Source organism: Ictalurus punctatus, chromosome 19 (assembly GCF_001660625.3).
Source record: "Ictalurus punctatus breed USDA103 chromosome 19, Coco_2.0, whole genome shotgun sequence".
In the NCBI taxonomy this organism is placed as follows: Eukaryota; Metazoa; Chordata; class Actinopteri; order Siluriformes; family Ictaluridae; genus Ictalurus; species Ictalurus punctatus.
The window spans coordinates 24,033,978-24,061,902 of record NC_030434.2 but is presented as its reverse complement, the minus strand read 5'-3'; the positions used below and the strand labels follow the sequence as shown (position 1 = coordinate 24,061,902).

The 27,925-nt window shown below is 41.4% G+C and overlaps 1 protein-coding gene across 2 annotated transcripts; it reads right to left on the bottom strand.

Annotated features, from left to right (window-relative positions):
- Window positions 1–298: 298 nt before the first annotated feature.
- dnai7 (dynein axonemal intermediate chain 7) lies at window positions 299–23,933 on the bottom strand. 2 transcript variants are annotated; one of them, XM_017494796.2, is made up of 15 exons: window positions 23,734–23,933; window positions 13,711–13,801; window positions 13,224–13,315; window positions 13,000–13,104; window positions 11,411–11,548; window positions 11,170–11,304; window positions 8,104–8,207; window positions 6,755–7,061; window positions 6,545–6,668; window positions 4,435–4,598; window positions 4,125–4,302; window positions 3,774–3,988; window positions 2,753–2,911; window positions 2,515–2,628; window positions 299–643 (listed from the first exon to the last, which is right to left on the bottom strand). In XM_017494796.2, the coding sequence occupies exons 1-15, from the start codon at window positions 23,884–23,886 to the stop codon at window positions 368–370; spliced, it is 2,355 nt and encodes a 784-aa protein (XP_017350285.1). In that variant the 5' UTR covers window positions 23,887–23,933; the 3' UTR covers window positions 299–367. The 2 variants fall into 2 exon arrangements, with proteins under 2 accessions (XP_017350285.1, XP_017350286.1); XM_017494797.2 differs by lacking the exon at window positions 23,734–23,933 and adding an exon at window positions 14,935–14,982.
- Between the last annotated feature and the right edge of the window lie 3,992 nt (window positions 23,934–27,925).

The window sequence follows — 27,925 nt, the reverse complement described above, 5'->3', positions numbered from 1 at the left end:
AGCGTGAAAGATGGGCGTTGAGCTTCACAAATCAGGTAACAGATATAAAAAGTATATATACCCAAGCAGAAATTAACAATACCCTTCAGCACAATTAGGTGCTATAAGGTTTCACATGTCTGAATCAGTGGTTAATGTGCCAGGAATTGGACTCTCTAAAGTTTAATATTTACTGTTAAGAATATCAATATCTAATATTAATATATATATATATATATATATATATATATATATATATATATATATATATATATATATATATATATATATATATATATATTTAAAAAAAACTGTAGAGGTGTGTGTGTGATGGTAAAAAGATGTCATTGTGATCAGTTTGGTGAAGTGTGTGTGTGTGAGGGAGAGATCAGGAGTATGTGAACAAGCGGGTGGCACGTAGCAGTTTCTGCACCGTATCAACAAAGAGGTAAGGGGTGTTGTTTAATTTGCCCCGCCCCTCCGGGCTGACGATGTCTCTGAGCATGTGCAGAAAAGTGGAGTGGAACTCTGTTTCCTCGGCCAGCTCTGGTGAGAATCCGTCACTTGTTTCAGTCGTCTTCAAACGCTGGCTCCTCTGAGCGGCGAGCAAGTACAGAGACCACGCCTCCTCTGGCACAGGCTCCGCCTCCAGGTGCTCACATGCCTAAGTCCCCACAAATGAATTTGTACCGATAAATAAATGCATCTACAAACAAGCTTTTTCTTTTTTCTTTTTGGGAATAGTGGACCTAGTTTTAAGTCCGCTTTAAAGAGATGGTGTGTGTGTGTGTTAGAGACGTAACTATGAAAGTGGCGGGAAGCATTTTGCTCCATTTCCAAAAATCTCATGTAAACGATCTTCGTGGAGGAACAAAGCACTTTTCCTTCTGCTATTTACCTAATAAATATGCACTAGGCATACACATCATGAAAACTGCAATCGTCTTTTCATAGTCCTTTCTAATTCATGTTCCTTGGCAGCTTGCTTACTCACCCATAACTCCATTAACTGCTATGCTAGCTAAAAACTAGCGCAGTTCTGATGAGCTTGGCGAAGCTCCACTCATAAGAAGGGGAAATTTAATTACAGGTCTCTTCGAGTATTTTAATACTATATGATTAAGTGTAATCTACAGATGTAGCTAATGTTACTTTGCGCAGCTAGCAATCTGATTGTCTGGCTAATGGCTAACAAGTACACAAAATACACATTTTATTGACCCCAGAAACCGCCTCAAACTTCTAGCTGACGTTAGCAGTTGGATAATACTACTATTAATATTATGTGTTAGTTTCTTTCTCACAGGATTTCACTTCAGCTTTCCCTGCAGCGTTGTAGGCACTTCTCTGGAATTTTCTGCAGGTCACACACGGTTAATTTTTAGATCATACGGCGCCTCATGTCTACGTTCAGTTTTGGTGCATGATTTATGGAAAGCTCTCCTGCTCTCATTCTGGCTCAATTCTATTTAGCATTTAATTTCTAGCTAATATGCCAGCGTTCAGCGTCGATCACGTGATGTGGCAGAATGGCAGTTTTTAATCTAACGTTAACTAGCATTAACATACAGCTGAGTTCATGTTGAACATTAGCACGTTTTGCCTAATTATTATCAGTTGATCATTATTTTTTATCTAAGACATTATTCTGTTCAAGCATGGCGTTTATGTCCTCATTCGCCTTACCTCGGGTTTGCTCAGGAAATCGGGGCTGTCACAAACCTCCCAAAATTCCAACTCATAATTTCCATGTGAATGTGTTTTCTCTGATGTTAGGTAGCTGGTCTAATAATAATAACCCAGGAGGTGACGTTCCAAATGACCAATCACTGATCACCTTTTTTCCCAATGACCAATTGCTGATCACCTTTTTCCCAATTACCAATTGCTGATCACCGTTTTCCCCTGTGCCCAATCGCTGATCACCATTTTCCCCTGTGCCCAATCGCTGATCACCGTTTTCCCCTGTGACCAATCGCTGATCACCTTTTTTCCCAATTACCAATTGCTGATCACCGTTTCCCCCTGTGACCAATCGCTGATCACCGTTTTCCCAATGACCAATCACTGATCACCGTTTTCCCCTGTGACCAATCGCTGATCACCGTTTTCCCCTGTGACCAATCGCTGATCACCGTTTTCCCCTGTGCCCAATCGCTTATCACCGTTTTCCCCTGTGACCAATCGCTCATCACTGTTTTTCCAATGACCAATCGCTGATCACCATTTTTCCCAATGACCAATCCTTGATCTCCATTGTTAATCCCATTCATGCACTTTTGTTCATTTTAAACTCTCTTCTTGAATATATTTACAATTAATAAAAGTGAATTGCGTGCTAATTAAGTGTCTTCTGACAATCTTTGTGTTTCAATATGCAAACGACCATGCCAATCAATGAATATGCAAATCAGACTATGATGTCATCTTGCAACTTCTAGCAACTTTTTGACTATTTATTACTTTGAAAACAGCTGGCAAGGCTGAGTCTGGCTATGCCACTGTGTCTGTGTGTGTGTGTTTGTGTGTGTATACCTGAAGGACGAGATGCTCCTGTCCGCATTGAGCGTTCCACTGACTCCGAGAAAAAACAAAAGCTGAAGCCACCAAGGCCATCTGCTCGTACGCTGCGTGCTCTATCAGCGGGTCCTAAAGAAACGAAACCCTGTCAGTGCTGTCTCAGTAACTCTTCACGACTGAAGTTTCAGTTCATGAAAATGTTTCATCGTTCGTTCAAGTGCAGTCGTGAATACAATCACATTAGCCCGATTACCTTGGCACTGACAGTAACGTACTTATCCGAATACTCATTGACGAATACGTTAACTCCGGCGCGTCTCATGGCTGTCTGTAGAGCAGGGAGACTCATCCATTTGCCCAGGATATGGTTCAGTCCAGGAGCCTGGTCCATTTGAAGCATACACTGATTCCCCTGAAACAAAAACAGTTTTGAAAACTTTATATCCCATCTCGGTACACTCACAAGCTAAACACAAATGTTAACGGAAGACATTAGCAAGATTTTGTTTTGTTTTTCCCCTCAGAAGAAACCGTCAATGCAAAAAGTATTGGCACCCGTTACAAAAATGAGCATCTCAAACAAATATGCAATATACTGTATAATAATTTAAAGTTAAACATGGATGAGAGTGTATACTCATTTTTAAAAAAAAAAAAAATCAAACTGAATTTTTAAATGTAGTGCAATTATTTATATAAAACACTGGTTACATTATTATCAGCACGACCATTAACTGACTGTCTATTTTGTGTCGAAAGCTCCAGTTTGTTTTTGTTTTTTTTTGATTGGTGATGGATGACAGATGTGGGTGGAGTTTCTGGGGAATGATATCCGTAAGTTTTATAATATCGTTTTCCACAAGGATGATAATATATTTGTATTTCATCCTTAAGGGCTGCCAATAATTTCACGACATATGCTTCTGGTATAAAAGAGTATTCTTTTTTGTTTTAATGCTGGTGAAATTTTTGTATTAAATTGTTATTTGTATTTTTTGTTTAATTGGTTTAGTATATCATTTTTGGAAAATATATCTATTGCATAATATATCTATTATCCGGACGTTTCAATTGGAAATTTAACTGGCGTGTTTATTTTGTAAAGTCATTATCTTTACAGGTGCCAATAGTTTTAGAACAGACTGTACCATTAGTTCCACGTTGGGGATATGTGCCAGAACGGGACTGCATTAATTCCAGGTCATTGTATGACTATACGGTGAGCGTCCTGCCGTGGCCATGAAGCCCATCCCTGCACTCTGAGTACTACTTGCCTGGACAGTGATCCTGACTTCACAGAGTGCTGCGGTGATGGTGAGCGTGACCGAGTCCTGACCCCGAGGTCGAAGCTCCCAATGCTGAAACGGCATGTTAACGTGTGTCTCCTGTAGCAGAGTGAAGGCATAGAAAGTGTCCATCTTAAAGGACATACTGCGCTCCTCGCTGTTGTATGACGTCTCGGTGATGCAGTCCGTTCGCCAGTGCTGACCTGCGACCAATTTACACCGTGCAGAAGTGTGGCATGAATTGTAGAAAAATGCAGGAAGTTCATGAAGTGAAGTTTAGTTCAAGGTGTTGAAAACTGAATCCACAAGGAATTGTGGTTTAATTAATTAATTTATTACCGACTGGGTCCCATCGTGCCACCTGTGGCTCCTGCATGAAGATCACAGACTCGGGTAGAATGACAGTGACCCCTACAGGTGGGTAAGACTGAGTCCCGCTGTCCTCCAGCTGTCCTGACACAGAGCTGTGAGGCTGTTCTGAAGGATACGGGAAGTTCTGGAGGCCTGTATCCAATATCTGTGACAACACACACACATACACACACACACACACACACACACACACACACACACACACACACGTAAACACACATTTATTCTCTAGATGTCTGAAATCATGTGTTTGAGGGCATTATTTTGAAGATATCACCTCTGTCATCTCCCAGCCGTTGAGAGTGAGAGACTGGGGTGGTAGATGGAAAACGTCAAAGTAGTAGACTCCGCCCAGGGCCGTGTACCGATGTAGATCCACGATGTGCAGCTCGGTGATATCGGTCGCTGGCAGCACTACAGTGGGTTCGGCGTCAGTGTCGTCTGGGGAAAATTAAGGGTTTCGTATATGAGCCAAAACTACAATGCCAATCCCAAAAAAGTTGGGACAGCATGGAAAATGCTAATAAAAACAAAGAGGAGTGATTTGTAAATGTACTTTGACTTGCATTTAACAAAAAATGTATAACGACGAGGTATTTGATGTGTTACCTAATCATCTGCATAGTTTTTTGTAGATAAATGTTTATTTTGAAACCGATGCATGCAACACATTCCATACAAGTTGGGACGGGGCAATTTAGGAGTAATAGCGATGGGACGAGTTGAAATAAGAAGGTGGTGTGAAACAGGTGAGGCAATCGTCTAATCATAGTATATAAGGAGCCTCCAAAAAAGGCCTAGTCCTGCAAGAGCAAGGATGGGTTGAGGCTCGCCAATCTGCCAACAGATGTGTCAGCGAATCATCCAACACTTTGAGAACAACATTCCTCAAAGACAAATCGGGAGGATTTAGGACATTTCACCTTCTACAGAGCACAATATAATGAAAAGATTCAAGGAATCCGGTCAAATCTCTGAGCGTAAAGGGCGAGGTCGAAAAGCACTTCTGAATGTGCATGAATCTGTAATGGATATCCTGACATGGGCTCAGGAATACTTTGGTAAACCTATGTCACTCGACACCATTCGCCGCTGCATCCACAGATGCAAGTTAAGGCTTCACTATGCAAAGGAGAAGCCGTACATCAACACTGTCCAGAAGCTCCGCCGAGTTCTCTGGGCTCGGTCTCATCTGAGATGGACAATAGTACAGTGGAATCGTGTTTTGTGGTCCGACGAGTCGACGTTTCAAATAGTTTTTGGGCAAAACAGACGTCGTGTTCTCCGGGCCAAAGAGGAAAAGGACCATCCAAGTTGTTATCAGTGTCAGGTCCAAAAGCCAACGTTGGTCATGGTATGGGAGTGTGTCAGTGCCCATGGCATGGGTAACTTGCACATCGGTGAGGGCAGCATTAATGCAGAAAGATATGTACACATTTTGGAGCAACATAATCTGCCATCCAGAGCAGGACAACGCCGAACCACATTCTGCCCGGATTACAAGTGCATTTGCATTATCAAATTACTCTTTATTGTTGTTGTTTTTTTTTTTTTTTTTTTTTTTTGCATTATCCATGTTGTCCCAACTTTTTTGGAATTGTGGTTGTACAAAGAACTTCCATCAAAATTAATAAATAATAGTAATACAGAGAAAAGCACTTTAGGTCATTTTCACAAGTATTTTTTCTTTACCCAGGGCCTTGAGAGAGGAAGCTATCTACTCTCAGCTCTGCCTCCTGAGTGATGTGATTGGTTCAACTTGTCAGGTTACTTCCTGTTTTAGATTTCATGTTGGTAAGAAAACGGTTGATATGGTCAATGAAAGACCGTAACAACCCTTATTAATACACTCATTGGCCATCGGTACACCTGCTCATCCGTGTCATTATCCAATCATGTAGCAGCAGCAGTGCAGTGCATGGAAACATGCAGAGACAGGTCCAGAGCTTTTGTTCTCACATTAAACATCAGAAATGAACGCCATGGTTGTTGGTACCAGTTTGAGTATTTTGGAAACCTGCTGGTCTCCTGGGATTATCACGCTCAACTGTTTATAGTTTACACAGAATGGTGAAAAACAAAAAAAAGCATCTAGTTATGTGGGAAGAAATGTCTTGATGAGAAGGATCAGAGGCAAATGGCCAGACCGAGTCAAGCTGATAGGAAGGCTATGGTAACTCAAATAACCACTCTTCACAACCATGGTGAGCACAAAAGCATAAGTTGTTGAACCTCGTCAAAACGGGGGAGGGGGCGTGCCTGAGCCCCGCCCCCAAACAAGTTCAGTCTTAGATAGATTATAAAAGGAAGAGCTTGTTTTTGTCCAGACACATCCTGCCTGTGTCAATGTTTTGTCAATGCTTTTTGAACATTTCCATGATTCCAACCTTCTGCTTCTCCAGAGGAGGTCACTCCTTCAACGATGCTCTCTGAATGATCCTCTGGCTCCTCATGTAGCTTTAGTGAAGAACTTTTCTCCCCCTCTTTAGCTGAACGCACACTAACCCTACTCTGAAACACACACAAAAACACCAGATCAATATCGGCACGTCATCTCGTTGAAGACGTATATCCTCAGCTCAGCACACCCTCCTCACCTTCTTGCCTTCAGACGATTTAAGTGACCGGAGATCGTCCTTTCCTTGCTGTACACTTTTTCTCCCCTCGTCTTCTCCCTTCATCCCTCCGTCCTCCAGCGCTTTAGCGGTCTCACTGAGAGTCTCAGCGTCTGCTTCAGCTTCTTCTTCTGCAGAAGGACTTTTATTCTGAGCTTGTGTCCGGAGGCTCAGGTGGCTCAGGTGATCGTAGCGGGTGTGAAGGATCCGCACGCTAATGTCACTCAGAATTAACGGTTTAGGAAGCTCGAAACTCAGCCCCGCCCCCTGGAAATGGTAGCCTTTAAATCTGCGTGGGAAAAATCATACAAGTTGAACGTCAACACTTGGAATGTACACTCACTTTCTTTAAGTTTCTTCGGGCGTCTCTGAAAGGTCGCCATTTTTGTTTCAGGAATGAATTTTAATATCATGAGCTGCTGCTGTAACGAATATCCTACAACAAAACAAAAGGACTAAGAACTACCCAAAGAGCCTTCGAGGAACCCTTTTGTTAACAGGGTTTCTCTTGGAACCCTCTCTAAAAGGGAAATCCTAATTTGTTAAGTTATACATAGAAACGTTAAGGCTTTAAAGAGGACTAATACTACCTAAAGAACCCTAAAGGAAACATTTTCAAAAGGGTTCCTCTTGGAAACTTTCCTAAAATAAAAAATCCTCAGGTGTTAAGGTGTACATAGAACCTGTGCTCTGAAAGGACGAACATTTATTGTGATAAATTTTGTCATGTTAATCTAAAAGCGCTTTAATCTGAATTTCATTATGATGGTTAGTGACGATAATTAGTATCGAGGGATTGAATTAGGTTTTTATTTCACACCGTAAAAGCTTTTTCGGCTATTCGTTCTATTAGGAGTCCTTACGGGTCCTGTGTAGAACCCTAAAATAATTCCTTTCAGAGAGGAAGATAAGAACACCAGTATCCAAGCACATGTACATGACTATGACTATCATAGGGGCACTCACTTTTTCACATTATATTTATCATAGAGGCACCCTAGAGGGCACTTTATCACATTATATCTATCGTAGAGGCACCCTAGAGGGCACTTTATTAGATTATGTCTATCGTAGGGACACCCTAGAGGGCACTTTATCATATTACGTCTTTTGTAGGGGCACCGAAGGGGGCACTTTATCACATTGTGACTATCATTGGGACAACCTAGGGGGCACTTTATCACTTTATTTCTATCATAGAGTGAAATTAGTCTTAAAAGCCCATTATTACATTCATGGGTACTTTAAATGTTTCAGTAAAAGATAAGAAGAAGAAATATAATGAAATATCGTATATAAATGGTATAAATTAGAAGTAAAGATGCACTTACCTGGGATTTTTTTTTATATTAGCCCACAAGCATAGAGTGATGTTATCATCTCGCACTATCATCTGCATGTTCCCAGTCTCGATGTCTGAACAAGTTGTAGCTGACTGAAACACACACACACACACACACACACACACACACACACACATATATATATATATAACATTTACATTACATTTACATTTATTCATTTAGCAGACGCTTTTATCCAAAGCGACTTACAAATGAGAGAATACAAGCAAAGCGATATATCAAGCAGAGAACAATACAAGTAGTGCTACTGTACAAGATCCATTAATTGAGTTATAGAAGAAGCAAAGTGCACAGAGTAGAGGTGTAAGTGCCAGAGTCATTTTTATTTATTTTTATTATTATTTATTTATTTTATGGGTTGGTTAGGTGTTCACGGAAGAGGTGCGTCTTTAGCTGTTTTTTGAAGATGGTGAAAGATTCTGTGGTCCGGATTGAGGTTGGAAGTTCATTCCACCACTGAGGGACAGTTAGTGTGAAGGTTCTGGAAAGAGACCTTGAGCCACGCTGAGTAGGTACCACTAAGCGTTGGCCGTTGATTGATCACAGATTGCGTGAGGGAACGTACGCCTTCAGGAGAGACTGCAGTGTGTATATATATATATATATATATATATATATATATATATATATATATATATATATATATATATGTATGTGTGTGTGTGTGTGTGTGAGTGTGTGTGTTTAATACCACAGCGGTGTTGAATTTTGGAATCTGATTGGTCAGAAGGTGTTGATTCATTTTTTATAAAATCAGCTCTGACAATAGTGCAGCTCCAAATCATAGGTTTGTATTAATCATCAAATTACTGTGGTACACCAAGTCCACTTATGAGCACCCTTGTGCTCGAACTTGACTGTTCAAACAGTCAAGTGTCCTTGGTACCAGAGCACTTTGGGCCGAAGGACGATGACTGACTTTATAGTTGTATCTTTGGACCTAAGGCCTTATGTTTTGGACACCCGGGTGAAGAGGGGGGCAGAGCTGTCAACTGATCACCACTTGGTGGTGAGTTGGATCTGACAAATGGGTCGCTGGATGGATAGGCCCGGAAGACACAAACGAGCAGTAAGGGTCTGCTGGGAAAGTCTGGCAGACGATGCTGTGAGGAAAGATTTCAACTCCCACTTCCGGACAAAGTGAGGACAAGGACATTGAGACTGAACGGACCTTGTTCAAGACCTTGAGGAGGTGGCCTCAACTAGCTGTGGCATGGAGGTGGTTGGTGCCTGTCAACCCCAGGACCTGCTGGTGGACACTGGTGGTGAGGGGAACTGTCAAGTGAAAGAAGGAGGCCTTCCAAGCGATGCTCGTGTATAGGTCTCCAGAGTCGATTTAGAGGTACTGGCTGGCCAAGAGGGCTGCAGCAGGGGATGTCACCAAAGCAAAATCTTGGGTGTGGGAGTTTGGAGAGGCCATGGGGAATGACTATTGGATGGTTTCAAAATTGTTCTGGCAAACCATTCGGTGCCTTAGGAAGGGACAGCGGGACAGCAGCGGTAAAGCTGTAGGGGTAGACGAGATTCTTCTGGAGATGTTGAAAGCACTGGATAATGTTGGGGTGGCGTGGCTAACATGCCTCTTCAGTGTCTTGTGGAAGGCGGGTACAGTTCCATTGGATTGACAAACTGGGGTGGTGGTCCCCCATCGTCAAGAAAGGGGACCATAGGGTGTGTTCCAACAACACAGGGATCACACTTCTCAGCCTCCCTGGTAAAGCCTATACCAGAGTGCTGGAGAATAATGTGGACTTGCTCTTTGTCCTTTCACAGACATTTGAGGGGGCATGAGAGTATGCGAATCCCGATTACATATATTTTGTGGACTTGGAGAAGGCATATGACTGTGTTCCCTGGGATGTCTTGTGGGAGGTGTTGAGGGAGTATGGGGTGCCAGGGCCGCTTATACGTGCCTTTCAGTACTTTTATTCTCAAAGTGAGAGCTGTGTCCGTATTCTCTGTTTTAAGTCACAACGTTCAAGGTGGGTGTTAGACTCCGCCAAGGGTGCGTCTTGTCCCTACCCCTGTTTGTGATTTTCATCGACAGGATATCAAGGCACAGCCGAGGTAAAGAGAGTATCCAGTTTGGGGGCTTGGAGGTGGCATCGCTGCTGTTTTCAGATGATGTTGTGCTTCTTGCTCTATCCGACTGTGATCTTCAACACACACTCAAGTGTTTTGCTGCGTGAAGTGGCTGGATTGACCTCCAAGTCTGTGGCCATGGTTTGGCTCGGGGCTTTGTTCATGAGTGATGGAAAGGGGTTGCGTGAGAGTCAGGAGGATCGCTGCAGCGTCTGCAGTATTGAGGGTGATGTATCGGTCTGTGGTGGTGAAGCAGGAGCTGAGTCCTCAGACAAGGCTCGTGGTTTGCATGTCGATCTACCTCCCCATCTTCACCTATGGTCATGACCATTGGGCAGTGACCGAAAGGACGAGATCACGGGTGCAAGCGGTGGAAATGAGGCTTCTCCGCAGGGTGGCTAGACTCACCCTTAGGGATAGGGTGAGGAGTTTAGTAATCCAGGAAAGCCTCGGAGTACAGTCGCTACTTCCATGGATCGAAAGGAGCCAGTTGAGGTGGTTCAGGCATCTGGTAAGATAAGCTGCCTCTGCAGCTCTACCGGGCACGCCCCACTGGGCGGAGACCCCGAGGCTGACCCAGGACACGCTAGAGGGATTATATCTACCGGCTGGCCTGGGAATGCCTGGGAATCCCCAAGGAGGAGCCGGAATCTGTTGCTGAGGAAAGGCAGCATACTTAGTATGCTGCCATTGTGACCCTCACCAGGGCAAGCAGTGTAAAAAATGGATGGATGGATGGATGGACTACTGTAGAATAAGAGGAATAAAACACTTCAGGATGTGCTGTTATAGAAAAATAATCAACTTCACAGTGGTAAAATTAACTCTGGTGCATCACACCACCCTGTCGTTGATAATTTTCCTATAATCAGCACACCCAAGTACGTGCTCAGATCACTGCATGTCTAAGACTGATGCAGTATGACTTATTTTTGCAAACTCCACTTTTACCTTGAGGATCTCTTCAGTGGCCATCTGTTGTTTGGCATGGATGAGACTCTGCAGAGACTGTAGTGTGTCCTGATGCACCTGAATAATCCCAGGTTCAGTCTCCTCACTCAAAAGAAGCTCCAGTTCATCTGTTAGCTAAACCCAGAAAAGCAAATAAATAGCAGATCTTTTCTTGCCCAGTGTACTAGTTTTGAATCAAGTGAAAATCTCTTATCTGGATCTCAGGTGACTGGATTCATACCCGCAAGGCCAAAGTACATTGTTGTAGGATGGTCTGGATGTCCACTTGTGGGTCCTCCTTCCACAGAGTGATGAAGGTGTTGATCTCGGGTTGAACAGCAGGGTTTGGACTGCCATCACAAATCATGTACCGATCCCACTACAGAGACAAAGAGCTGGTGTTCATCAAATGTCTAATACTGTCTACAACTACATAACAAAAAGACTGAGTTCAAATGGGTTCAAATGGCCTTTCGGACATTTATCTTAAAACCTGCTGACTAAATCTGATAATCTTATATAAAAAGCAAAAAGGTGTTTAAAAGTGTAGATGCCTGGACAGACAATTAATAACAATAATAAAAAAGAGCCAAAAATAGTGTCTAAAACAGGGTTGGAAGCAGTCGGAATAAATAGGGCACCAAGAGGGCATTAACTCATGTTTTTTCCTACCATACAGGCATACTAGAGGGATCATTTTCACATGTAGATTTCACTTCATCTCATTTTCTCACAGGTAGGGAAGCCTGTAGGGCACGGCATCTTGTTATCTCAACTGGAAGGTTATCAAGGCACTTCATCACGTTAGGGTACTGCATCACATATTTTCCACTAGAGGGACCCCCTGGTACTTTATGACATTTTATACCCATTCATGTTACTGACCTGTTGCCAATTAACCTCCAGCTGTTTCTTTTTAGTAACACTTACTTTTCCAGCCTTTTGTTGCCCCTGTCCCAACTTTTCTGAGACGTGTTGCGGCCATCAAATTCAAAATCATCTTATTTTTTTCTTAAAATTGTACGTTTACTCAGTTTATGTTCTATTATGAATAACATATGGGTTTCTGAGATTTACAGATCATTGCATTCTCTTTGTATTTACATTTTATACAGCATCCCGACTTTTTTGGAATTGCGGTTGTATCTATCATAGAGGCACCCTAGGGGGCACTTTATCACATTATATCTATCATATGGACACCCTAGAGGGCATTTTATCACATTATATCTATCATAGGGATACCCTAGAGGGCATTTTATCACATTATATCTATCATATGGACACCCTAGAGGGCATTTTATCACATTATATCTATCATAGGGACACCCTAGAGGGCATTTTATCACATTATGTCTATCATAGGGACACCCTAGAGGGCATTTTATCACATTATATCTATCATAGGGACACCCTAGAGGGCATTTTATCACATTATATCTACCATAGGGACACCCTAGAGGGCATTTTATCACATTATGTCTATCATAGGGACACCCTAGAGGGCATTTTATCACATTATATCTACCATAGGGACACCCTAGAGGGCATTTTATCACATTATGTCTATCATAGGGACACCCTAGAGGGCATTTTATCACATTATATCTACCATAGGGACACCCTAGAGGGCATTTTATCACATTATATCTATCATAGGGCACCCTAGAGGGCATTTTATCACATTATATCTATCATAGGGCACCCTAGAGGTCACTTTCACCGTGTTTTTTTTTTTTAAACCATGAGGGCACCGTCCTGAACCCTGTGGTACCCCACAGCAATGTTCAATTAAGTAAATAAAGCAAGTAAAAGGCACCAGTCCATTACTTCGGCCTTCTCCCTGGCTGCAGCTTCCCACATGTTCAGGTCTTTCTGCTTTTCCTCCAGTATGAGGCGCAGTTCATTCAGCTCATCCTCTCTGCGCTCCCGGTCCTGTCACAGAGAAATACATTCACTCGATTATTCAGAGACCTGATTTCAGACCCATGAAGCTCTGTAAAGCTTTGCGGTTGTGTTTTGCACCAACCAAATTTGACAAAACCGGACCTGACCTTTAATTCGAGTCTCAGTCGTTCTTCCTCTTCCTTTTGTTCTCTCTCCAGCCTCTCCTGCTCTTCTTTCTCTGCAATCAGGCGAGCTTCCTCTGCCACAGGGGTACATAAATTATTTAATGTACATCAAAGATGGGCATTAAACGTGCTGTCTGTTATATTTAGAGCCCCTAGAGTGTGGATAATTTATTCACAATGTGAGCAAGGATATGAGCTAACGAGGGAAAAGGGGTCCATTTTGATTTCAGATCATCTTGCACATGCTAGCACTGCAGAATTTCATTTCATAGTTTCCATGCGTGGAGAAAAAAGAAGGAAGCAAGGTCTCTAAACCGATATGTACAGACATTGAGTGACTTTATTATAGCAATATTATAATGACATTCATTTTCTGCAGTATGTCAATATCAGTGCTTTAGTTTAGTTAGATACCTTGGATTAGGAATTATTTTAAAGTAGAATGGCAGTAAAAGCTGAAAAGCTATACCCTCCTCCTTGAATCCCCATTCTTCTTCCTCTTTCTTCTTTCTGCTCTCCTTCTTGGCCTTTCCGGGCTTGCTTTGCTTCTTCTTGTCAGACTTCATTCATATGCGGAGAAGTAAAGGAAAGACGAGGATCGATCAGATTATTGTAAGTTTACAGTGATCGTTTGAATGCAGATCTGTTAAATGCAGATCAGTCTGTGTAAATTTAAGACTCTTGCCTTTTCAATCTTAACGAAGATCTGTATATGTATGGATGGATATCTCTTAACCTCCTGGCAGACGCAACCAAGTGTGTGGCTTAAGTATCTTCACAAGAGCCAATAAATAAATAAATACATAAAAGCCAGCTCCAAAGCATCATCAATCTACCTCTGTGTATTGGCTGTTTTCCTTGTATGTAGGACAAGTGTGTTTCTATTTTAAAATCCACTCCTCAGTTTACTGAAACAGGGCACACGTGTCTAAAATAGTGCCCTACTCCCTAAATGACCTGACAACGATATATTTATACAATGCATTATTGTAAAATATCACATTTTATACAACCAAATGCTGTAATGTAATGCAATCTGAACCTTCTAGAGCAAACCTTTAAGTATAAAACAGTCTGCACGACGTCCTTCACTTTTTAGATGAATAAACTTGTATAATTGTATTTGTTCATTTTATGGATCCATTTCAAATATTTCAAATGTTAATATTATTACCGTATGACTTGTTTTTGAGTTACTCAAAAACAGGCCAAACAGACTAATAACTATAGAAACCTCAGTAATAAATAGAATAACGGATAACGTGTGGTTGTGATTTTCACCAATAATAATAATAATAATAATAATAATAATAATAATAAATAGAAAACCACAGTTCTAATTAATTCACTTTTATTAATCAATTAATTAATTTATTATTATTATTATTATTATTATTATTATTATTATTATTATTAAATCTATCTAGTTGCTGGTAAGGTAAATACGTTAAATAATTAGCTAATTATAGACATTTTGGCTCACAACATTTTAACATTCAACGCAATTTCCTGCTAAACTAGTGACGTCAGAGTAACGTTCCTGTTTAAACAAGAAAAGAAAAAATAAACGTTAAATGAGTTCATTTGGTTCACTCCGTGGCATTAAAGCTATAATAATTCTATTTATTTATTTATTCAAAATTAAGGTTAGTATCAGTAATCTTAAGTTTTCACTGTATTCATTTGGCCTTACCATGTTTACGCCTTCAGCGGTGGTAGTAGTTGGCATGGGAACAGTACACCATCGTGAACGTGCACTGGTCCGTGTTGCCAGATTGACATGATTAATACTGCAAGTCACAACCATAAAAAAGCGTCCAGTTTCTGTCATTTCGAGTTATTCTGTTTTTATCCTGTCTTCTCCTTTTTTTATGATTAGATCTTTTCATTTTATTACTTCATTACTTTATCAATTCTTGTCATTTTATTTCTTTTCTTTTTCACATGATTTGATTGTCATGTAGCACTTGTAGCAGATACTTGTTGAGTGATATATAAATAAAACTTCCCATTAACTGTTTATCCCTAACTATAACTTTAAATATATATATATATTTATAACACAACCACTGTACAACCCAAAACCCAAGAAAGTTATTTTACCGAAAATAGAAATACAGAGGTATTGTTTACAATCTGGCAACACGGAGTTCTCGCAATATTTTGCTTTAAACACAAGATGGCGGCGTCTAATAGTTAATACATAAGCGGCATTGTGTAGCAGGTGAGGGGACATGAGTTCGAGTGAAATAAAGTCTTTAAAAAATTTACACTGCCCTCGAGTATTCATGAAAATGAACAAAAACAAATATATTTTATTTGATAAAAGTGTATAATATATATCCACCGCTTATCCTTTTCAGGGTCACGGGGAACCTGGAGTCTATCCCAGGGAGCATCGGGCACAGGGCGGGGTACACCCTGGACAGGGTGCCAATCCATCACAGGGCACAATCACATACACACTCACACACCCATTCATACACTACGGACACTTTAGACACGCCAATCAACTTACCACGCATGTCTTTGGACTGGGGGAGGAAACCGGAGTACCCGGAGGAAACCCCCGCAGCACGGGGAGAACGTGCGAACTCCGCACACACAGGACCACGGTGGGAACCGAACACCGGGAGAACATGAGTTCAGAAACATGAGTTTTAATGGAAACTGTAATGGTCCCTGTGGGTCTCTACTGGTAATTTGTTGCCTTTTATTGGTGGCGTGTTATGTCTAGTGGATACCATTAAGGACCAATAGTGGCAATGGTTTTAATGGTTAGTTGATGGTTTGTAATGGTATTTGTCATGGAAACCATTAGAATTTCTGTGATGGTTTCTACTGTTTTTTTTGTTGTTGTTGTTTTTTCTTCAGCAGGGTTATACATGCTCTGCCACTGTTTTGATTAATAAAATGTAAAAAATTAAAATAAAAATAAATTCTACACCCGTGCCAATTTTGGAATTTGTAGATGGTATCTTCCACTATAGAAGATCAAATATCACGTAATGCAATAATTTGATAATTTGTGATAAGTTTTATTGCAGAAGTTACATATATATATATATATATATATATATATATATATATATATATATATATATATATATATATATATATATATATATATATATATATATATATATATATTAAAGAATAGATTTTACAAAGTCATAATAAACAACACCGATGACTCCTGCGTTTTCCCAGTCACCCACAACCTCATCTAAAGTAAACAACCTGATATGTATTGCAAGATGAGTAATCATAATCATTAATTAAATATTCAAGCTCCTTCCTTACTGCACCACCGGTCCTGATTTTCAGTTTTATTGAGTTTCTCAACACGCTCCAAAATGGAGGCCTGAAAACCAGGATTAATGTCATCTAAAGAGAAAAAAAGAGAGAGAGAAAAAAGAAGCAGCCTGTACCCTTTGAGCTGTATTTGTCTGTAACAATCATGTGCCTTGATACGTGTAATGATTTTTTAAATATATAATTTGTCTATATGTAATAATGCACGTAATAAATATAATTACGGACTTGCCAAGCAACACAGTCGCCTCAAGAAAAGGGAGAGGAAAAGAAATCAAACCTAAACCTGAACGAGGCTGAATTCAGCTCGCGTAGGGATCGGATCACGTTTTTAAAGCAGCAGCAGCAGCAGCAGTTTATTGATTTATATGGGGCCGTAATTGCTTCAGCGTGTTCTGGATGACTCCCCCATAATTGAGGCCTGGCAAAAGCGTGGCTCCTTGGACACAGCCAGACAGCGGGTAGAGAGAGGCACCCCACCCACTTACCTCGTGCCAGGCAGCGGGGAGAAGAACCCCGATCCCACCGCCGGCTTCGGTAATGACTGAACTTCAAACGCTAATGTGGCTGAAGATGCGGTTAAAACGTTGCTACGTGCACAGTGGTAGCCGGTCCTGACTTGTATGCTGCTTACTGCTGAAAAATTCAAAACACAGTTGAGGTGCACACTTTTGCACGCTATCATATCACTCCTACGGCTCTAGGTCCTATTCCGTTCATCAGTCGGCTGCACTTCATTCGTGTCAGTTTGAGATTTCGTGTCCGCTCTTTCCGCACACCAAATATTAGCTCAACCGTTCGCACAAAGCCATGATTCATCTCTGATTCGTCCTTCAAGCAGGTCAGAATCCCCAAACGTTCCCCTCTGTTTTCAGTTTTCCATACGTACAGCAATTGGAAACAATAATTTCTCGTAAGACATTTGCGCAAAACCCCAGTGAAGCCCGGTTAAATCCTTTTTTGGGGCCGTACAAGTTGACGTTGGCATCGCCTCGTCTCCGTGAACAGGTCAAGCTGTTTAATTTCGATTTCGGATTTCAAACTACATTATTTATCTACCCGTTTCATTCTGGTCTTCGAGCTTCTCGTCTGTCTATAAATTACGCAGGCAGATGTTAAGAACGTAGCTGCAGTTTGGCCCTAGGGTCCTTAAATTATTTAACATTTAATACCATGATTCACCAAAGTGGGATCCACAGTCCGTCTTTGTGTCTCTTATGTAACTCTCACACCAGTTTCCAGTCAAGCTTCATTAGGATGAATCAGAACCAAGTTAATTCGGAGACCTTTCTAATGCGGAAAGCAAGCATAATCATCAATCAGGAGTGGGCGTTTGTGTGTGTGTGTGTGTGTGTGTGTGTGTGTTTGCTTACTGTATTGACCCCCTGTTACTGAGGCAACATTGAATATTAACACGCAAACTTGCTCTATAGCAATATGAGTCATAACGTACCTCGAGTGCTTCCATCTGAGCACACCTCTGGACATGAGATGAAATGCTCGGCCCCCCTATGTGGCGTGAACTCCACATTATTAGAATTACTACGTACGGAACCTGAGCAGTTTTCGCGACCGAATGGCGGTGTTTTCTAGTCAGACCACCATTAAAACTACGTGCCGAGTGTCCCGTGTGGATCGGAAGAGGTTTTGTTACACTTGTTGATGGGAAGTGGAACAAGGCGCGACCGAGCCTTGAAAAAGACAACGAGACAGGAAAAGTGTCTAGTGTCTAATCTAAGCTAGTTCCTCTAACAAAACTATTGGCACCAGTCTGGCCCTTTCTGTTGGAATGGTCTAGAACCACCACTGTCTACGGAGAGGCCTGTCTACAGGACGTGTCGCTTGTAGACTCTTTTGGATGTGTAGCAACCGCTATTGTTGTCGCTTTTAAAGGCCGTGGACTTTACGGGATTTATTTATTTATTTATTTTATTATTATTTTTTTTTTTTACAGTATTAGCCATAATGTAAAGCCCTCTATAAAAATTTATACGCCCCCACTTTTCTTTAAAATGTATTTAGGTTTATGAGTTACTCAATGTTATACACTCAACTTCATACTTCATACCTAGCTTAATCAGCAGATTAGCAAAGTAAGCTAACTGTACTAGCTACAACCACTCACCAGAGGCAACAAATGATCTCTGCAACTTCCTCCCAAGCTTGGGGGGAATTTTTTTTCCCTCATAAACGTCTCTAAACTCACATTTAGTCCGAGGTTGGGTAAGACGGGATCAGATAAAAATCACAGTTATTAGTTTGTTTGTTTTTTCGGTGCCAAACAGCAAACGAGAACTAACGCAGGTAGGAACTGAAGTGAGCGGGGAACTGAAGAAACGTCGGACGACACGTGCCGTAGGATCGGTCCGAGGAATCCTTCGAGTGAAGATTTACAGCGTCACACCTGATGACCCATATACAACATGATAGTAAAAGCGAAAAGTTTGTTTGTTTGTTTTCAAGGAGAAAATGTTGTTCTCTTTGTTTGTTTATTAAGTTGTTTGTTTGTTTGTTATTTTATGTTTAAAAAAATAACCCCAGCTAGTTTGGCTGTTGTTTAGAAGCCTAATAAAACATGGCAGGGTGTGCTATTGATTATTTTGTCTATAACAGTATGTCCTGAACTATTTCTACTCCTCTTATACAGTACCACGGTGATTTGCCAACTATTACATTTCTTTCCTCATTATTAAAGAGAGACATGCCGTACTTCATATCCGTTTATATGATTTTTAATTAGTTTATGTGAAGTATGAGTCTCTGGGAATGAGCTGTTACGATAGAAGTGATCGATGTGTTCGAATATAAACCGGGCTTTTGCTTTACAACCGGGATTACAGATGTGAGAATCGCAATCAATCGCAACTCTAGATTAGCCTCTTGCGCCGAAGTCTCGCTGTGCTGCAACGACACGTCCTGTTCGACACACGCTGAAACGGGATCCATGCGGCGCATTTTGCGTTTCTTATGTAAGTCACTCTTGTACCTATTTCCAGTTCAGCTCCAGCGACTTGAGATGAATCGCACAAAGTGTCCTATTCCTCAAATCCCACCGGAAAGCGAAGTGTCCGATGTTAAATATGGACATGTGTTCCATGGGTTTTGAATGTCCATGCAAGATTTATGAAGAGGAAAGAACAGTCTGGAAGCTAACGCTAAGAAGTCGCTGGTTTGTATCATGACGACGATATCGTGAAATATGCCGCGTGAGGGATTATAATTCACCGTAAATCAAGAGTGTGGCGTGTTTAATGTATCTGTTGCAAGAGCTCACACTGAAGCTTATCACGAGGGCTGAAATGAAGCAAGGACCTCTGCATCGCCCTCACCCTCAGCAGTCTAGTCTCGCCTGTCTGGCTTCCAGAGAGAGAGAGAGAGAGAGAGAGAGTGAGAGCGAGACAGAGAGAGAGAGAGAGAGAGAGAGGATGCAGCCGCTTTTCCTGGTCAGCGGGTTCACAGTGGTCAGTGAGAGTCTCCCGTGGGAGGGAGAACACACTGCTAGCAGAGAGACGGCTAGACTACAGCCCGGCTTTAATGCACACTCCGGGCGCCAGGCACCTGTGAGAACCCGCTACCGCCTTTACTTCATATACAAAACACTGCAGCAAGACTGCATCTCAATATCATAAAACCAATAAGGATACACTCTCAGCATCTAAAACAGGTTCTACTTGGACCCAAATCTGATAGAGTACCAAGTAGAACCTGTGTCGGGTGCTAAGCGTGTGTTTTTATTTCTGATAGTGTATCTTTATTGGTTTATGCTTTCCAATAAGGATGCACGTCAGTGTCAGAACCAAGTCGAACCCATTTAGGAAGCTAAGAACCCTTATCCATCCAGAATTCAGAAGAATTCACTTCAGTTTTATTTATATAAGCACTTTTAACGATGGACATTGTCACAAAGCAGCTTTAGAGAAAGACCAGATATGTTAAATATCGATTTTTAAATAGAGAAGCAATATATTGCAGAAATCGATGAATGATTCTTAAGAACCCTCTGTAGTAGGGTTCGGCATAGAACCTTTAAAGGATCTGTCAGGAGGATAAACTAAAGAACCTTTAAGGATTCTTGAAGGACTAAGAGTGTGATGGATGCTTTATTTTTAAAGGTAAATCGAGAACCTCTCTGGGAACCACTGATGGTGCTGTTTAGAACACTACAATAAGCATGCGAACACTTAAAGAAAAGGGTTCCCAAAGATTTTTTATTTTTTTTGGATAATGAATACTTCATTGTTAATACCGTGTATTGATATGAACACTTAAAGGTTAGATCTAGAACCTCTTTGGGAACCATTAATACATGTCTTTAGAATCCTACAATAAAAATGTAATGTACAGTGCATCCGGAAAGTATTCCCAGCGCTTCACTTTTCCCACATTTTATTTTGTTACAGCCTTATTCCAAAATGGATTAAATTCATTATTTTCCTCAAAATTCTACAAACAACACCCCATGATGACAACGTGAAAGACGTTTGTTTGAAATCTTTGCAAATTTATTAAAAATAAAAAACAAAAAAAGCACATGTACATAAGTATTCACAGCCTTTGCTCAATACTTTGTTGAAGCAGCTTTGGCAGCAGTTACAGCCTCAAGTCTTTTTGAGAATGATGCTACAAGCCGGGCACACCGATTTTTGGGCAGTTTCTCCCATTCTTCTTTGCAGGACCTCTCAAGCTCCATCAGGTTGGATGGGGAGCGTCGGTGCACAGCCATTTTCAGATCTCTCCAGAGATGTTCAATCGGGTTCGAGTCTGGGCTCTGGCTGGGCCACTCAAGGACATTCACAGAGTTGTCCTGTAGCCACTGCTTTGTTATCTTGGCTGTGTGCTTAGAGTCGTTGTCCGGTTGGAAGATGAACCTTCACCCCAGTCTGAGATCCAGAGCGCTCTGGAGCAGGTTTTCATCAAGGATGTCTCTGTACATTGCTGCATTCATCTTTCCCTCGATCCGGACTAGTCTCCCAGTTCCTGCCGCTGAAAAACATCCCCACAGCATGATGCTGCCACCACCATGCTTCACTGTAGGGATGGTATTGGCCAGGTGATGAGTGGTGCCTGGTTTCCTCCAGACATGACGCTTGCCATTCAGGCCAAAGAGTTCAATTTTTGTTTCATCAGACCAGAGAATTTTGTTTCTCATGGTCTGAGAGTCCTCCAGGTGGGCTGTCATGTGCCTTTTACTGAGGAGTGGCTTCCGTCTGGCCACTCTACCATACAGGCCTGATTGGTGGAGTTCTGCAGAGATGGTTGTTCTTCTGGAAGGTTCTCCTCTCTCCACAGGGACACGCTGGAGCTCTGTCCGGGTGACCATCGGGTTTTGGGTCACCTCCCTGACTAAGGCCCTTCTCCCCCGATCGCTCAGTTTGTCCGAGTGGCCAGTTCTACGAAGAGTCCAGGTGGTTCCAGACGTCTTCCATTTACGGATGATGGAGGCCACTGTGATCATTGGGACCTTCAATGCTGCAGAAATGTTTCTGTACCCTTCCCCAGATCTGTGCCTCGGTACAATCCTGTCTCGGAGGTCTCCAGACAATTCCTTGGACTTCATGGCTTGGTTTGTGCTCTGACATGCATTGTTAACTGTGGGACCTTATATAGACCGGTGTGTGCCTTTCCAAATCACGTCCAATCAACTGAATTGACCACAGGTGGACTCCAATCGAGTTGTAGAAACATCTCCAGGATGATCAGTGGAAACAGGATGCACATTTTGAGTGTCATGGCAAAGGCTGTGAATACTTATGTACATGTCCTTTTTTTGTTTTTTTATTTTTAATACATTTGCAAAGATTTCAAACAAACTTCTTTCACGTTGTCATCATGGGGTATTGCTTGTAGAATTTTGAGGAAAATAATGAATTGAATCCATTTTGGAATAAGGCTGTAACATAACAACATGTGGAAAAAGTGAAGCGCTGGGAATACTTTCCGGATGCACTGTAAACTCTTAAAGAAAAGGGTTCCTCAAGGGTTCTTTGGATGGTTAAAGGTTCAAGAGGCTCTACAAGGGCCCCTTTCTGAAATGCTAACCCACTGCTGTAGGGTTCTACCTAGCTTCCTAAAGGTGTTCTACTGTATTGTAGGGTTGTGCATATAACTTTGAAGGCTTTATTCAGAGGGACAAACCAAAGAACTCTTGAGAAACTCATTTTTTTTTTCTTAAAGGTGTATGCGGTAGAGTTCTCCACAGAACCTTTAAAAGTCCCTTCAGAAGGTTAAATTCAGAACCCTTAAGAGTTAGCATTTTCTAAGAGTGTAACAAAATTTCAGTAAATTATCAGTAATAACATGCTCACATGTACACTCTAGAGGAACCATTAAAGGTTCTACGTTCGGTAGAATCCTACAATATAACGATTGTCTCTCCGAAAAGGTTTCCAAATGAAACAAAGACCCCTTAACGAAGAACCGTGAAAGATAGATAATGGGTAATCTCTTTTTTTTCTAAGGATATATTATACAAAAATAATAAACACATACACTCTAAGAGAAAAGGGTTCCTTAAGGGTACTTGTTAGTCAAGAGTTCTAAAGGTATTCTCCGTAGAACCCTAACGGATATGATAATACTGTGTTGTAGGGTGCCACATAGAACCTTTAAGGCTTTCCTCTGAGGTACAAAGCAAAAATCTCTTGACAAACATGTTTTTTCTAAACGGTGTACTGATTTGGAAACACTATGTTATAGGGTTCTCCATAGAACCTTTAAGATTTCCCTCAGATACGAAAACCGAAGGAAAATGAAGGGTTCTGGATTGAACCTCTTTTCTTCAGTACCTTGTTGATATCAATATGATATGATATACACTCTTAGAAATCTAGAAGCCTTCAAAACCCCAAAGAACCATTAAATGTTTTATGTAGAACGCTATTATATAAAGATTCTCTCTCAGAAAGGGTTCTAAATAAAACACTTTTATAAAAAGCAAGAGCTCTAAACCTCACAAAGAACCACGGAAGAACACAAAGCGGTCATTTTTTTTTTTTGGGTAGTATTAAAAATAAGTAATAAGCAAGTACGCAGGGTTCTTACAGAGTTCTTTGCATGGTTAGAGAATCTCAGCTCAACCATAATATGATCTATCTATCTATCTATCTATCTATCTATCTATCTATCTATCTATCTATCTATCATATGGACATCATATAGGGTTGTATATAGAACTCACAGATGCAAGCTGGACTCCTCCACCTTCACAAATACACGGTGAAGAGCGGAGTGTGCAGATGTTAGTAGCAGAACCGAGTGAAGTCAAGCTTATCCCTGAAGATCCTCTCACTCCGTCAGTGTTTGTCTGACTCACTTCTGACGTCACGCTCATCACGAGCCATGTGCTGGAGGAGAGAAAGTCACACTGACCCACTTCTGCTAAAGTCTCCATCTGCTTGCTCGTTCTTGTTGGGTTTTTTTTTTTTTTTTTTTTTTGTCTGTTTGTTGTTAGGAAAAGAGAGAAAAAAATGAGAAAGCAAGAATGTATGAGGGTAAAGAAGGAAAGGATGGAAGCAAGGAGGTAAATTAGTCATGAGGAAATAAGCGCAGATGAGAATGGGCAGAGAGAACGAAAGAAAGAAAGATAGACGGAAAGAAAGAAATAAGGACAGATGGAAACGTACAGAAGGAAAGAAAGAGAAGGAAGGAAGGAAGGAAGAAGGAAAGGGGAAAGAAGGAACAAATGAATGAAAGAAAAAAGAGGAAGGCAGGAAAGGAAGGGAGGAAGAAAGAAAGAAATTAAAGGAAGGAAGGAAGGAAGGAAGAAAATAAAGGAAGCAAGAAAGAAAGAAATAAAGAAAGAAATTAAAGGAAGGAAGGAAGGAAGGAAGGAAGAAAGAAAGAAAGAAAGAAAAAGAAAGAAAGAAAGAAATTAAAGGAAGGAAGAAAGAAAGAAATAAAGAAAGAAATTATAGGAGGGAAGAAAGAAAGAAATAAAGAAAGAAAGAAATAAAGAAAGAAAGAAAGAAAGAAAGAAAGAAAGAAATTAAAGGAAGGAAGAAAGAAAGAAATAAAGAAAGAAATTATAGGAGGGAAGAAAGAAAGAAAGAAAGAAAGAAAGAAAGAAAGAAAGAAAGAAATTAAAGGAAGGAAGGAAGGAAGGAAGAAAATAAAGGAAGCAAGAAAGAAAGAAATAAAGAAAGAAATTAAAGGAAGGAAGGAAGGAAGGAAGAAAGAAAGAAAGAAAGAAAAAGAAAGAAAGAAAGAAATTAAAGGAAGGAAGAAAGAAAGAAATAAAGAAAGAAATTATAGGAGGGAAGAAAGAAAGAAATAAAGAAAGAAATTATAGGAGGGAAGAAAGAAAGAAATAAAGAAAGAAATTATAGGAGGGAAGAAAGAAAGAAAGAAAGAAAGAAAGAAAGAAAGAAAGAAAGAAAGAAAGAAATTATAGGAGGGAAGGAAGAAATAAATAAAGAAAGAAAGAAAGAAAGAAAGAAATTATAGGAGGGAAGAAAGAAAGAAAGAAAGAAAGAAAGAAAGAAAGAAATTAAAGGAGGAAGGAAGAAAGAAAGAAATTAAAGGAAGGAAGGAATGAAGGAATGAAAGAGTTTAGAATGAGAAAGTAAGGTCAGGTGGAAATAAGCAGAAAGAAATAAAGAAGGAAAGAAGGAAAGGAGGAAGGAAGGAATAAACGAACGAAAGAAAAAAGAGGAAGGAAAGAAAGAAAAAAGGAGAGAAAGAAACCTCACTCAACCACACTCAAGCCAACCAGGACAGCCAGGAACCTTGGGGTGACTTTTGATGACAGCTTGACCTTCACAGACCACATCTCAACAACTGCACAGTCCTGTAGGTTCATCCTGTACAGCATCCAGAGAATCAGACCCTGCCTCACCGAAACCCAAAATCTAGCTCACAGATACTAGTCCAGGCTCTTGTCATATCAAAACTGGACTACTGCAGCGCACTACTCTCGGGCCTCCCGGCAGCTCCATCAAACCCCTTCAGATGATTCAGAATGCAGCCGCACGCCTCGTCTTCAACCAGCCCGAGAGAACCCAAGTCACACCCGTCTTCATCTCCCTCCACTGACTTCCTGTATCCGCCCGCATCAAATTCAAGGCCTTGATACTCACCTACAAGACCTTGTCTGGAACAGCTCCCTCCTACCTCAACTCTCTCCTGAAGGCGTACGTTCCCTCACGCAACCTGCGAACGGTTAGCGACCGACGCTTAGTAGTTCCTACTCAGCGTGGCTAATGGTCCCTTTCCAGAACCTTCACACTAACGGTCCTTCAGCGGTGGAATGAACTTCAACCTCAATCCAGAACCACAGAACCTCTCACCATCTTCAAAAAACAGATAAAGACCCACCTCTTCCCTGAACACCTAACCAACCCATAAACTGCCAACCCCCACATTATCCTAAAAAAAAAAAAACCTTACTCTGGCTCTTACAGCTCGACTCTGCGCACTTTGCTTCTCTAGAACTCAGTTATAAATCTTGTACGGTCGCACTACTCGTATTGTTCTCCACGTGATGCATCGCTTCGCTTGTATTTCCTCATTCGTAAGTCGCTTTGGATAAAAGCGTCCGCTAAATGAATAAATGTGAATGTCAATGTAAGTGTAGTTAAAGTGGTAAAAAAAAAAAAAAAGTGCTGTATTTATAGTTATAATAAGTTATTTATCCGTAACATACACATAGGGCGCGCGTGTAGGTTGCCGTGAAGGACACTTCATTTGTGTCTAAAATGTCGTTTATGTTTTCTTCGCATGCAGTTGCAATCAAAATGATCCAACCCCCAGTGCAAATCAGGTTTATTGTCAAAATGTACAGACTTTCAGCTGTTTGCGATGAACAACTCCAACAAAAAAAAGTTGAAATAGTTCGACACGACGAATGCTTTGAGTGGTCTCGCCAAATTCAACCGAAAATGCAACGCTCTCCAGTGTAAAATGATTCACCCCCCCGAATAGAATCCCTCACAACAGCACAGATATGCAAAGCAGGTATTGTCTCAAGCACACCTGATGAAATTAATCAAGGGCTTCGTTAGTTGCAGCAGGTGCGCTTGAGCTGGAACACATGGAATACCTGAACTGGCTAGGGGTAGAAAACGTATGAAATACCTGGACGGGGCAGAAAAAGGAAGCTATCGATGGCTGCAAGCAGATTTGTGAGAAGGCAGGTTGTGAAAAACCCTCGAGTGACTGTAAAAGACCTGCAGGAAGACTCGGTGTAACAGGCTCTGAGGATTCAGTGAGCACAGTAAGGCGCGTACTAAACGCTGAAGGTTTCCATGCCAGAACTCCAAGACGTTCAGCACTACTGACCCAAAAGCACAAGAAACGTCGCCTCAAAATCATATAAATAAGAGACAGAAGTTTTGTGATTCTGTTCTGTGGAGCGATGAAACAACACTGGAACTTTTCTGCAGGATGGATCAGCGGTACGTCTGGAGGAAGAAGAATGAAGAAAGAACACTCTGTACACAGTCGAGCATGGTGGAGGCTCGGTGATGCTCTGGGGCTGCTTTGCATCCTCTGGCACTGGAAACCTGCAGCATGTGGAAGGCGAGATGGGTTCGGGTTAGTATCAGGAAATCCTAGGAGAAAACATCATGCTGTCTGTGAGGAAGCTGAAGCTTGGGTGTCACTGGACCTTCCAACGGGACAATCATCCCAAGCAAACCTCAAATTCCACCAAGGCTTGGTTGCTGAAGAAGTTCTGGAAGATTCTACAGGGCCGTCACAGTCGCCTGACTTGAACCCCATAGAAGATCTCTGGTGGGATTTGAAGAAGGCGGCTGCAGCACGCAAACCCGAGAATATTACTGAACTGGACGCCGTTGCTCATGAGCAACTCCGCCAGAAGCTCTGCATCTCGTTTGCAGCAGGTCATAACAGCAAAAAGGAGCTCTACTAACTACTAAAGATGCTCGCCATGAAGGGGGTGAATCATTTTGAGACTGGAGAAGTTGCATTTTCAGTTGAAATTTGTGGAAACCACTCGAAGCATTCGTTGTGCTGAACTATTTCAATCGATTTTGTCGGATTTGTTCGTCGTGAACAGCTGAAAGTCTGTACATTCTGACAATAGACCTGTTTTGCAGTGTGGGGGAATCGTTTTCATTGCAACTCTACAGATGTGTAGCGGAATATACAGTAGATCCGCGGAGCAGTGCACTCGTGATCATTTAAAGGAGGAAGAATGGTAAGAACAAGACTGTGAGTCAATGTGAAAGTTTATCCACGACCCAAAGCCTGACAGGTTTTTTTTCTTTTTTTTTTTTTTTTAAATGTGATGTGATGTGAATAGACAGCTTTAGCTTGGACCGCATGCTCATGCTCTAGGTGGGAGGTGACACTGTTTTGCCAGCACCGTGACCTCCTCTCTTTCTCTCTCAATCTCTCTCTCTCTCTGTGTC